Below are 13988 nucleotides of genomic sequence, written 5' to 3' on the forward strand. Positions count from 1 at the left end.
ACGGCCTGATTGGTGGAGTGCTGCAGAGATGGTTGTTCTTCTGGAAGGTTCTGCCATCTCCACAGTTGAACTCTAGAGCTCTGTCACAGTGACCATTGGGTTCTTGGTCACCTCCCTGACTGCCCTTCCTGACCAAGACCCTTCTCCCCTGATTGCTGTTTGGACAGGCAGCCAAGCTCTAAGAAGAGTCTTGGTGGTTCCAAACTTCTTCCATTTAAGAATGATGGAGGCCACTGTGTTCTTCAGTACCTTCAATACTGCAGACATTTTTTGGTACCCTTCCCCAGATCTGTACCTCGACACAATCCTGTCTCTGAGCTCTGTGGACAATTCCTTCGACATGGCTTGGTTTTTGCTCTGACATGCACCGTCAACTGTGGGACCTTATATAGACAGGTTTGTGCCTTTCCAAATCATGTCCAATCAATTGAATTTACCACAGGTGGACTCCAATCAAGTTGTATAAACTTCTCAAGGATGATCAATGGAAACATGATGCATCTGAGCACAATTTCAAGTCTCATAAGAAAGTATGTAGTGTATGTGGTGTTTTTTTATTTGTAATATATTTGCAAAAATTTCTAAAAACCTAATTTTCACTTAGTCATTCTGGGGTATTGTGATGTCATTCTGGGGTATTGTGATGTCATTCTGGGGTATTGTGATGTCATTCTGGGGTATTGTGTGTAGATTGATGAGGAATTTATTTGATTTAATCAATTTCGGGAATAAGGCTGTAACGTATTAAAATGTGGAAAAAGTCAAGGGGTCTGAAAACTTTCTGAATGCACTGTATCTCTCCATATTTGTTAAGGTCATTTCTGTTAATGCATTCAACATATTATTCCAGTCTTACCTTTCTAATTGTCGGAGTGGACACATGGTTGTGCACTCTGCAAACATATGCAACACTTGTGAGATTCAGGTTTTGGTTTATTTCATTCTGGGTTTTGTCAATTTAGTCATTGTCTTTTGTTTGGAGCGCTCCCGTCAATGTTGACGCACACCTGCCGACACATAGAAGTGAGCCTTTTCGCTACCTGGCCTGCACACAAAAAAATGTGCCCATTTGGGGATCTGACAGTATTTTTGATTGGCTTAACGCACCACCACTAACGACCCGTGGCTTAACGCACCACCACTAACGACCCGTGGCTTAACGCACCACCACTAACGACCCGTGACTTAACGCACCACCACTAACGACCCGTGTCTTAACGCACCACCACTAACGACCCGTGGCTTAACGCACCACCACTAACGAACCGTGGCTTAACGCACCACCACTAACGAACCGTGGCTTAACGCACCACCACTAACGAACCGTGGCTTAACGCACCACCACTAACGACCCGTGGCTTAACGCACCACCACTAACGACCCGTGGCTTAACGCACCACCACTAACGACCCGTGGCTTAACGCACCACCACTAACGAACCGTGGCTTAACGCACCACCACTAACGAACCGTGGCTTAACGCACCACCACGAACGACCCGTGGCTTAACGCACCACCACTAACGACCCGTGGCGCTTCTCAAAGTAATGTTTTCACCACCTCAAATAGCAAGCAAACAAAGACTGTTTTAACATCCATTGAGAATGACAACAGTTCCTCAAAGTATTTGAAAAATAACCACTCCGTGTGAAAGGGAAACATTTCATACTCTGATCCAGTGGAAAAGGAATAAATTAGGGCTACCCGATTACTTCTTATCCCTTGCGCAAATAGCCTACAGCTGTGTCTGTCCCTTGCGGGAAACTGAGGGCCCAGAATATTTTATACAATGTTGCAAGTTCACTAGTGCAAGCTTCAGGCAGTCCAAGTTAATAGTTGATACAATGTTTCAAGTTTGTTGCAGACAGCTCCTGAGTGCAGCTGTCTAAGACACTGCATCTCAGTACTAGAGGCGTCACAGACACCCTGGTTCGAATCCAGGCTGAATCACAACCGGCCATGATTGGGAGTCCCATCGGGCGGCACACATTTGGCCCAGCGTCGTTTGGCTAGTGTTGGCCGTCATTGTAAATAAGAATTTGTTTTTAACTGACTTGCCTAGTTAAATATAAAAAGGTAACATGTTATTTATAGAATTTAAAAAATATTTTTTTATCAGTATATTTTCTACCTGCAGGCTGCAATGTTTTTGGTTGTTTGATTTATGTAGTCTATTTTTACATACTTGGCAATGGAAGTTCCTTTTTAGATTTGTATCATTTTAATTTCGATATAGAATTTTGATTAACCACAGGACAATGATTTTGAGATACGAAGAAATTATTATAAATGAAATGAAACCAAAAGGTGCCTAGGAAAATCATAACTGGCATGCAGAATCTGTGAAAATGGTAAGTTAAATAGGCATTCCACATGAGAAAGATGGCCGACTCCGTGTGTAGCCTATTACCGGCAACTTCATCAAATGGTTAATCCTCCTTGTTTTTTTGCCGTGGTATCGTTTCGGTATCGAGTATCGTTTCGGTATCGAGTATCGTGATAGTATCGTGATGGTATCGAGTATCATTTCGGTATCGTTTCAGTATCGAGTATCATTTTAGTATAGTTTTAGTATCGAGTATCGTGATGGTATCGAGTATCGTTTTAGTATCGAGTATCGTGATGGTATCGAGTATCGTTTCGGTATCGAGTATCATTTTAGTATCGAGTATCGTTTCGGTATCGTTTCAGTATCGAGTATCGTTTCAGTATCGAGTATCGTGGTGGTATCGAGTATCGTGGTGGTATCGAGTATCGTAATGGTATCGAGTATCGTAATGGTATCGAGTATCATTTTAGTATCTGGTATCGTTTCGGTATCGAGTATCGTTTCGGTATCGAGTATCGTTTTAGTATCGAGTATCGTTTTGATATCGAGAATCGTTTTAGTACAGAGTATCATTTTAGTATCGAGTATCGTTTTAGTATCGAGTATCGTTTTAGTATCGAGTATCGTGATGGTATCGAGTATCGTGATGGTATAGAGTATCGTGATGTATCGGGTATCGTGATGTATCGGGTATCGTTTCGGTATCGTTTTAGTATCGAGTATCGTTTTGGTATCGAGTATCGTTTTGGTATCGAGTATCGTTTTAGTATCGTGATGGTATCGTTTTAGTATCGTGATGGTATCGAGTATCGTGATGGTATCGAGTATCGTGATGGTATCGAGTATCGTGATGGTATCGAGTATCGTGATGGTATCGAGTATCGTGATACTAAACCTGGTATTGGTATCAAAAGACAAGTTTCTGGTTTCGTTACGAGACTAAAGGGAAGTGAACCGAGAAATGAACTGCGAGGACTTATATATAGCAACGCAGCACCAGACTGAGGTGTTTTTAACACTGCAGCCAGTCAGCTTGTTCTCTATTCCTAGTGGTGTTTCTAACAGCCAATCAGCTTGTTCTCTGTTCCTAGTGGTGTTTCTAACAGTCAATCAGCTTGTTCTCTGTTCCTAGTGGTGTTTCTAACAGTCAATCAGCTTGTTCTCTGTTCCTAGTGGTGTTTCTAACAGCCAATCAGCTTGTTCTCTGTTCCTAGTGGTGTTTCTAACAGCCAGTCAGCTTGTTCTCTGTTCCTAGTGGTGTTTCTAACAGCCAATCAGCTTGTTCTCTGTTCCTAGTGGTGTTTCTAACAGCCAATCAGCTTGTTCTCTGTTCCTAGTGGTGTTTCTAACAGTCAGTCAGCTTGTTATTATAGAGCGAGATAAAGAGATCGAGACCGAAATAGAAGTAGCGAGAGTGATTCATATCGTGGCATGAGGACAGGGCTGGCTTGGCTTTCGAAACACGTGTCATGTTTTGTGAGGACGAGTCGGGAGCTCTACGGCAGGCAGGGCAATGAACACACACACACACGCGTATATGCGCCTGGCAGGGCTGTTGAAATTGGCTCACCAGAGCTCCACATGTCAGAAACACATCAAAGTGACAAGGCCTTTCTTAGCCCAGGGGGGCTTCTAGAGGTAAAAACCCAATAACTAGGCTAACATTCCTTTGATTCCCACTAAATCTGTTTTTCCAAAAGAACGACACGTTGCTTTTCAACAACTAAGTCAGTCAGCAGAATGCAATGTGATTTAAACATTCCTGGAATTAGCATTGGGATTAACAACTCATGATAAATGCACTTCGGATCAGTGTTGTTGACTACTGAAAACTCAGTAGCCTACATTTTTCTGCAATATACTTTCCCCCTCTGAATAAAATACATTTGGAATTTCTCTGGATAACAGCAGTTAAACTAATTAGCTAGTTAGTTCTCTCTCTATATACGTGTTTAACTGGCTGGTAAATTAGTTTGTCCTTGCTCCTCCGGTCTTGTAATTTGTCTCCGTCTGCCTTTAACATGTTAACTAGCTGGTTAGATACCGTTTGCTTTTCCTCAAAAGGAAACTTAGTCCTCTCTGCCTGGTTAGTTCCAGTAGTCTGTCCTCTCACTGACCTCTGCGGGGGTCACATGGCAGCAGTGTTTTGATTGTAAAAGAGTTAGTCGGTATGGCAGCAGTGCTGTGGAGAGAGAGAGACGGCCCTCGCTCGGCTCCGTGAGTCCATTCATAACCTTGGACAGGAAGTGGCCTCAGAGACAGGAAACGATCATACGAAACGCTGTGTGAACTTCTTGGAAAGCTATTGTTCCAGGAGGGAAAACTTGGCGCCAAACAAACTTGACTGGGATGTGTGGAGGCCGCCGGCGACCACAGGGGGGAAAGAAGTGTCTCCCACAGACACTTATCACACACACACACACAGTGACCTAACCTTCTACAGTTGTGTACACATCCACCCTTCCACCACCATGTAACTCCACTGTTACCTAGCAGCTAGCCAAAACAATAGACATCGCACAGACACACACAAGCTAGGTGATTTATGCTGGATGTTCTTACAGTACAGCAGTCTCTGACCGTCCCTGACCGGCCTACAGTCCACTGATTGGTGGGGGCAGGTGTGTGTCTGTGTGTGACGTCCATGAGGGTAAATTTGGAAACTCCATAACGGTCCATCACCATTGACCTCACTTGATCCGACGGTCTCTGTACTCACCCCAACACATCAAGATTGTGACAACACCCATCCAACAATGTAATTCACTTTGTACTGGTGAGAGAGAGGGAAAGAGACAGAGAGCGACAAAGTGAGAGGGAGATATAAAGTGTGAGAAAGAAAGAGATAAATGGAGAGAGAGAGAGAGAGGAGAGAGAGAGGAGAGAGAGTGGAGAGAGAGTGGAGAGAGAGTGGAGAGAGAGAGGAGAGAGAGAGTGAGGAGAGAGAGTGAGAGAGAGAGGAGAGAGAGAGAGAGAGAGAGAGTGAGAGAGAGATAGAGAGAGTGAGAGAGTGAGAGAGAGATAGAGAGAGTGAGAGAGAGATAGAGAGAGTGAGAGAGAGAGGGATAGAGAGAGAGGGATAGAAAGAGAGGGAGAGAGTGAGAGAGAGAGAGAAAGAGAGAGAGAGTGGGACAGAAGAGAAGGGGAGAGTAGTCCCCATGTCCAGAGTGAAGAGCACTTAGCCTACCAGGGGAGAGATGTGGCCAAACACATTCTGTAAAGCACCCTTGCTGTTTAAGTTAATTAAATATGGACCACAGTCATAACACTGGCTCACCATAACACTGGCTCACCATAACACTGGAACACCATAACACAGGAACACCATAACACAGGAACACTGGCTCACCATAACACTGATGGTGAATGGTGAATAACACTGGAACACCATAACACTGGAACGCCATAACACTGGCACACTGGAACACTGGCACACTGGAACACTGGCACACCATAACACTGGCACACCATAACACTGGCACACCATAACACTGGCACACCATAACACTGGCACACCATAACACTGGCACACCATAACACTGGCACACCATAACACTGGCACACCATAACACTGACTCACCATAACACTGACTCACCATAACACTGACTCACCATAACACTGACTCACCATAACACTGACTCACCATAACACTGAAACACTGGCTCACCATAACACTGGAACACCAAACACTGGCTCACCATAACACTGGAACACCAAACACTGGAACACCATAAGACTGGAACACCATAAGACTGGAACACCATAAAACTGGAACACCATAACACTGGAACACCATAACACTGGCTCACCATAACACTGGAACACCAAACACTGGAACACCATAAGACTGGAACACCATAAGACTGGAACACCATAACACTGGAACACCATAACACTGGAACACCATAACACTGGAACACCATAACACTGGAACACCATAACACCATAACACTGGAACACCATAACACCATAACACTGGAACACCATAGCACCGGAACACCATAGCACCGGAACACTGGCTCACCATAGCACTGGAACACTGGAACACCATAGCACCGGAACACTGGCTCACCATAGCACCGGAACACTGGCTCACCATAGCACTGGAACACTGGCTCACCATAGCACTGGAACACTGGCTCACCATAGCACTGGAACACTGGCTCACCATAGCACTGGAACACTGGCTCACCATAGCACTGGAACACTGGCTCACCATAGCACTGGAACACTGGCTCACCATAGCACTGGAACACTGGCTCACCATAGCACTGGAACACTGGCTCACCATAGCACTGGAACACTGGCTCACCATAGCACTGGAACACTGGCTCACCATAGCACTGGAACACTGGCTCACCATAGCACTGGCTCACCATAGCACTGGCTCACCATAGCACTGGCTCACCATAGCACTGGAACACCATAGCACTGGAACACCATAGCACTGGAACACCATAGCACTGGAACACCATAGCACTGGAACACCATAGCACTGGAACACCATAGCACTGGAACACCATAGCACTGGAACACCATAGCACTGGAACACCATAACACTGGAACACCATAACACTGGCTCACCATAACACTGGCTCACCATAACACTGGAACACCATAACACTGGAACACCATAACACTGGAACACCATAACACTGGAACACCATAACACTGGAACACCATAACACTGGAACACCGGAACACCATAACACTGGAACACCATAACACTGGAACACCATAACACTGGAACACCATAACACTGGAACACTGGCTCACCATAGCACTGGAACACTGGCTCACCATAACACTGGAACACCATAACACTGGAACACCATAACACTGGAACACTGGCTCACCATAGCACTGGAACACTGGCTCACCATAACACTGGAACACCATAACACTGGAACACCATAACACTGGAACACCATAACACTGGAACACCATAACACTGGAACACCATAACACTGGAACACCATTACACTGGAACACCATAACACTGGAACACCATAACACTGGAACACCATAACACCATAGCACTGGAACACTGGCTCACCATAGCACTGGAACACTGGCTCACCATAGCACTGGAACACTGGCTCACCATAGCACTGGAACACTGGCTCACCATAGCACTGGAACACCATAACACTGGAACACCATAACACTGGAACACCATAACACTGGAACAGGGGGCAAGGTTCTTGGCAGTCTGGCGAAGTACACTTCCAAGCAAGGGCTTTGGGTTGGAGATGCAATACGGCAGTTGTGCCAACATATCTCATCAGCCACCTGGTGGAAGGGACTTTGTGGATCTGAGTGTCTTTCCCATTGCCTCCATCATCCTCCAAATCCCACCAACATCAGCCGCCTCAGAGCGCAACTGGTCCTTGTTTGGGAACACACACCATAACACAGAAAGGCTGACCAATACAAGGGTTAAAAAATTGGTGGTATCTGGGCAAATTTTGGGCTTTGCGAGCCTGACAACGAGCCTTCCTCAATAAGGTTGGAAAGTGACTGTGAAGATGAAGCCTCAGTCATGTTCAAGATGTGGACATTGAGGAGATCCAGAGAGAAGACATGGAAGCCTGAGAGGAAGACAACCAAAGCTTTAGTTTCTAGACTATCATTTTACAGATGCATGTTGAAAACGTTTTTGGGAGATGTGATGGATCATTGGGGATCATTCAATATTCCCTTCCTTTTGTTGTTCAGTGGAGTCATCTCATGTGAAGAGTCAACTCATTTAATTAAAGTATCATTCGTAACTAAAATGTTTTTTCATTTCTTTTGGAAGGATTTAATCATTTGCAATGATGTCTACTTCTGATAAGGTAAAAGGTTTATGTTTCTGCCTCCATGTGATATGGTAGATCTTTCCAATGCAAAAAAAACATCTACATTTAAATGGTATTAATATTAATTCCCATTAATTCCCACGGAAAGTTTCCACCTCTGAATATTCCGCAAAATGGCACCCTATTCCCTATTTAGTACCCTATTTCCTATTTAGTGCACTACGTTAGCACCCTATTCAGTGCACTACTTTATTTTAAATGAACATATCCCACCCCAGTCTGTACTCAATCTAGAGTCTGTGGTTCCTTATTAACCTTGACTTGACCTGTTTGGTTTCAGCTGTTTGAACAAATAGTAGCAAACTGCCTCAGTAGTGAGTCAGGCTCTGTGGTCTTGTGGTGTCGACCCTGTGGTTTCAGGCCTGCTTTCACTAAAGCATGAAAAGATATGTTAAGCCCCAGGTCTAACCACACAACATGGAGGGAGGAGAGCCAGAGAGGAGAGAGAAAGAGGCATGCCCTTGTGCCCTGCTCAGATATTGAGCTCATTCAGACATCCATTGGCGAGCTCATCATAACACTAGCCTATGAGCCCCAATCAAAATTATACCAAGAGACTGGTCATAACAACAGGCGTTAAACAGCAAAACACAACTCAATCTTGAGACGTAGTTCATTCATATTTACAGTAGAAGGTCATGGCTGAAAGGACAGAGAGAAGAAACGTGTTGGAAGGAACACAGTTCCCGACCATCAGTCTGCATGGTCAATCAGTCTGCATGGTCAATTCAGTCTGCATGGCCAATTCAGTCTGCATGGCCAATTCAGTCTGCATGGCCAATTCAGTCTGCATGGCCAATTCAGTCTGCATGGTCAATTCATTCTGCATGGTCAATCAGTCTGCATGGTCAATCAGTCTGCATGGTCAATCAGTCTGCATGGTCAATCAGTCTGCATGGTCAATCAGTCTGCATGGTCAATTCAGTCTGCATGGTCAATTCAGTCTGCATGGTCAATTCAGCAGATGCAACGAGATGTTGATGTAAACAAGGCTGCTTTCCACTTTGCTTCTTTATATAAATCCACAAGCATTCTATAATTACACTATTAGCTTGTGTATCTTACAGTCTACAAATAGCTAGTTTGTCTTTTCTTAGCAAGTTGTGGCTAAAATAAAGGCCTAGATCAGCATGTTGTTTGTGCAATAGTATCATCTAAACCAACGAGGATTAGGCGAAGCATGAATATATTAGCTAAATGAAGTAAGAGAAAACATTTAACAGACCAAGATTATAGGATTGGCCTAGGAAACACTGATCAACACTTTGGTTCCTATCCTTTCATAATAACTCCTCCCTGGCCTTTTCATTCGTTGTCATGTCAAACACTGTATTCAAAGTAATGCAACCGCTGTGTCAGATTTCAAAAAAGCTATACCGAAAAAGGACACCATGCAATAATCTGAGTACAGCGCTCAGAAAACAAATCAAGCCATATAGATATCCGCCATGTTGTGGAGTCAAAAGAAGTCAGAAATAACATTATAAATATTCACTTACCTTTGATGATCTTCATCAGAATGCACTCCCAGGAATCCCAGTTCCACAATAAATGTTTGATTTGTTCGATAAAGTCCATCATTTAAGTCCAAATAGCTCCTTTTGTACGCGCGTTTAGTACACAAATCCAAACTCACGACGCACGGGCAGGTCCAGGCAAAGGTTCAGACGAAAAGTCATATTACAGTTTGTAAAAACATGTTAGACGTATAGAATCAATCTTTAGGATGTTTTAAACATAAATCTTTTATAATGTTCCAACTGGAGAATTCCTTTGTATGAAGAAATGCGATGGAATGCAGCTACCTCTCACGTGAACGCGCGTGGTCAGCTCATGGCACTCTGGCAGACCTCTGACTCATTCAGCTCCAATTCCCCCCTCCTTCACGATAGAAGCATCAAACAAGGTTCTAAAGACTGTTGGCATCTAGTGGAAGCCTTAGGAAGTGCAATATGACCACAGACTACGAATATTCGATAGGCAATGAGTTGAAAAACTTCAAAACCTCAGATTTCCCACTTCCTGGTTGGATTTTTTCTCAGGTTTTTGCCTGCCATATGAGTTCTGTTCTACTCACAGACATCATTCAAACAGTTTTAGAAACTTCAGAGCGTTTTCTATCCAAATCTACTAATTATATGCATATATTAGCAACTGGGCCTGAGTAGCAGGCAGTTTACTCTGGGCACCTTATTCATCCAAGCTACTCAATACTGCCCCCAGCCATAAGAAGTTTAAACAGTATAATACATCAGAATGGACAAAGCCCCACATTGAAATCACTTATAATGTATGTGTTGCCACCCTAAGGTCATGAGCTACTCATAAAGCATATTTAGAACTTTTATTATCCAAAAACATTTTAAAAAACATCAAACATATTGTGATATGATATTTTGGCCATATCGCCCAGCCCTAGTTAGACCTTTATGTTACATTATTCGCATTCAGTTCAGGCTGAAAGCGGATTTGCTGACAGGCCGACAGTGTTAATCCTGGTTTTACAGCAAACCCACTTCAGAAGGAGAAACCGCCTCAGCAGCAGGCAGGAGTACTACATGTTCCAAATGGAACCCTATGGACCGTGGTCAAAAGTAGTGCACTATGTATAGAGGCAATAGGGTGCAATTTGGGAGGCAATGAAGGTTTCTCAGGTTCAGTAGCTACTAGTCTGTCAGCCTGTCTACACTCAGGAAATGACATCAACACCTGTGTGTAAGTGTGTGTTTGTGCATCTCTAGACTCCACTACAGAGTCTCTGTACAGGTCATGTATTAGACTCCACTACAGAGTCTCTGTACAGGTCATGTCTGACTAGACTGAGACAACAACACTCTCAGGTCTAGTAGAGCACACAGACAGACAGAGAGAGAGTGTGTGTTCCTTGGCAAGACCACAGCAGCATTGCCTGTCTGTCTGAAGCACACACACACACCTCACTTTCCAACAACTCTTCTCCGTAATCTGACTTCCCTGGAGACTGGGTCTCTGATTATTAAGTGACATCACTGTAAACCTGAGTAGTTCGTGTTCTCTCTCTCTCTCACCCGCCCCCCCCCCCCCCCCCCGCTCGCTCCCTCTCTCTCTCTCTCCCCCTCTCTCTCTCCCTCTCTCTCTCCCTCCCGCTCTCTCTCTCTCCCTCTCTCTCTCCCTCCCGCTCTCTCTCTCTCCCTCCCCTGCTCCCCCTCTCTCCCTTCCGCTCCCCCTCTCGCTCCCTTCCGCTCCCCCTCTCGCTCCCTCTCTCTCCCGCTACTTCTCCCACCCGCTCCCTCTCTCCCGCTACTTCTCCCACCCGCTCCCTCTCCCTCCCTCTCTCGCTCTCCCGCTCCTTCTCCCACCCGCTCCCTCGCTCCCACTCTCTCTCCCGCTCCCTCTCCCGCTCTCTCTCCCACTCCCCCCTCTCCCTCTCGCTCCCCCCTGCTCCCTCTCCCACTCCCTCCCTCCCGCTCCCTCCCTCTCTCGATCTCTCTCTACCCCTCTCACTCGCTCCCTCTCTCTCTCACAGATACATTCACTGATATACTTTCACTTATAAATAGCACAACACTGAAGGAGAAGCAAAATCAACATGGTGCCTGACTACTACACAAACATAAATAACCTGACACATTAAAACCAGTGGAAGCCCTGTGCACAGCAAGTTATGGCAGGGACAACAGAGCATCGAAAAACATGGAAATAACTGCAGAAAAGGAAGACAACAACCGCAAGGTCAATCATCATCTTTCCTAGTGTGCAATTTTTACATGCATTTAAAAGACACTCCCACCATCATCTCCCTCGTAAAAAAAAAAGGCCTTCTGACCTCAATGGAACTTCCAGGATAAATACAGTTTTAAAATAGAATAATAAAATAACCCAGTGTCTTACTTCTCTGGCAGTGCTTGTGCGTCCAGCAACGTTCGTTGAAGTTCCCATTGATGGTGGTCTGTTGACAGGTAGCCTTCCCCTTGGCCAGCGCCCCAGGACACACATCCCCGCACTCCCTGTCATTCTTATTTGACACAATATAGTTGTCCTCCACCGTATCCAGGATCTTGGACCAGTCCAGGGTGGAGAGGTAGCAGAGGTCCGGGTTCTTCTCGATCCTCACCGCTCCTCGTGTGATGTTCATCAGGCTATGGAGACCGATATCCCTGAGCTGCAGCATTTCAAAGAAGACCAGAGCGTAGTTGAAGAACAAGTTGTTTCCTCGTATCACGGTGAGGTTGGGGAAGAGGTCTTTGAGAGACTCCATACCGTAGACCCTGAACAGGAGCAGAAAGTCTGTGACCACGGTCAGTTTTGGGTAACTGACACCCCTGAAGTCCTCAGGCTTGGTCTTGAACATGAGGATGATTTTCAGGTGGCCCTCGATGACCGTGCAGTTCTCCAGGGAGCGCAGGTTGGTCACGTTGTTCCGGATGTCCTTACTGGAGCAGATCCCATTGGAGACTTCAGGGGAAGAGACAAACAAACTGATTAGAGACGGAACTAAGTTAAGGACAGCATACCAAAAATACATCGTCTAACACAAGACATTTTTTGGTGTGATGTCCATCTAATTTCTATGGACTTTATTAACCAATATTCAACAACCAACTACTTTAGAGGAATAACCAGAATGAGCACATTATCTATTATCCTATTCATGTAAAGTTCGAATTTTTGGGGTTAATTAATTCATGATCAGTTAGGCTCCGCAACTAATTTATGTCTCAGAGTTCAGCTTTTTACAAATGATAATCAACCTACACTGAGTTTAACAAACATCAGGAACAACTTCCTAATACTGGGTTACGCCCCCTTTTGCCTTCAGAACAGTCTCAATTCATTGGGGGCGTGGAATCTACAAGGTGTCGAAAGCGTTCCACAGGGACGCTGGCACATATTGATTCCAATGCTTCCCACAGTTGTGTTAAATTAGCTGGATGTCTTTTGGGTGATGGACCATTCTTGATACACACAGGAAACTGTTGCTCGTAGAAAAACCCAGCAGCTTTGCAGTTCTTGACACAAACTGGTGTGCCTGGCACCTACTACCATACCCTGTTCAAAAGGCACTTCAATCTTTTGTCTTGCCCATTCACCCTCTGAATGGCACACATACACAATCCGTGTCTCAATTGTCTCAAGGCTTAAAAATCCTTCTTTAACTCGTCTCCTCCCCTTCATCGGAGGTGGTTGAAGTGGATTTAACAAGTGACATCGAAAAGGGATCATATCTTTCACCTGGTGAGTCTGTCATGGAAAGAGCAGACACATAGAGAAATAAACTACGGTAGGCTATCGTTTATTTTTCTTACTACAGCCTACCAAGTTCATTAAACAAATCTTTATAGGACCTACTTTAACATACATTCAACCTCAGTCATTAACATATTTCACTTATCTTGATTTCAATACCACTTTATTTATCCCCTCAGGGGAAATAATTGTGTTGTAGTGGATGGTGAATTAATTAACATAATTAGCATAATTAACATGATTAAGAACCCCATCAGCCTGACTATCAGTAACTTAAGTAGATGACCGAGAAGATATTTATGATATCTTGGCAAGTTGGCGATCATTTCTACAAATGGGAAACGATTCCCAACTGACTAACATTGATAAACGGTTAAATATAATACAGTGTATTCATGGATACCAAAGGAGGCCGGGCTTCCCAAAATATTTGACCAATAAAAATGAATAAAATAATTTCTCATTCGTCAATTCGTCTTTTCAGTCAATTTGCAAGTGGCTGAATCTCACTCGAGAAACCATCACTAGCGAGCGAAACAGCGCCCCCTTGTCTCATTATGTGTAGCACATGT

The 13988-nt window shown here is 44.5% G+C and overlaps 1 protein-coding gene across 2 annotated transcripts in view; it reads right to left on the reverse strand.

Annotated features, from left to right (window-relative positions):
- LOC109874785 (insulin receptor) overlaps positions 1 to 13988 on the reverse strand; it is a 148226-nt gene that overhangs the window by 102758 nt on the left and 31480 nt on the right. For both annotated transcript variants that reach the window (XM_031809701.1, XM_031809700.1), the window contains exon 2: positions 12061 to 12624. In XM_031809701.1, coding sequence (XP_031665561.1) covers positions 12061 to 12624 — 564 coding nt within the window. The remainder of the gene's footprint in view (positions 1 to 12060; positions 12625 to 13988) is intronic.

This window comes from Oncorhynchus kisutch, linkage group LG30 (assembly GCF_002021735.2).
Source record: "Oncorhynchus kisutch isolate 150728-3 linkage group LG30, Okis_V2, whole genome shotgun sequence".
NCBI classification, from domain to species: domain Eukaryota; kingdom Metazoa; phylum Chordata; class Actinopteri; order Salmoniformes; family Salmonidae; genus Oncorhynchus; species Oncorhynchus kisutch.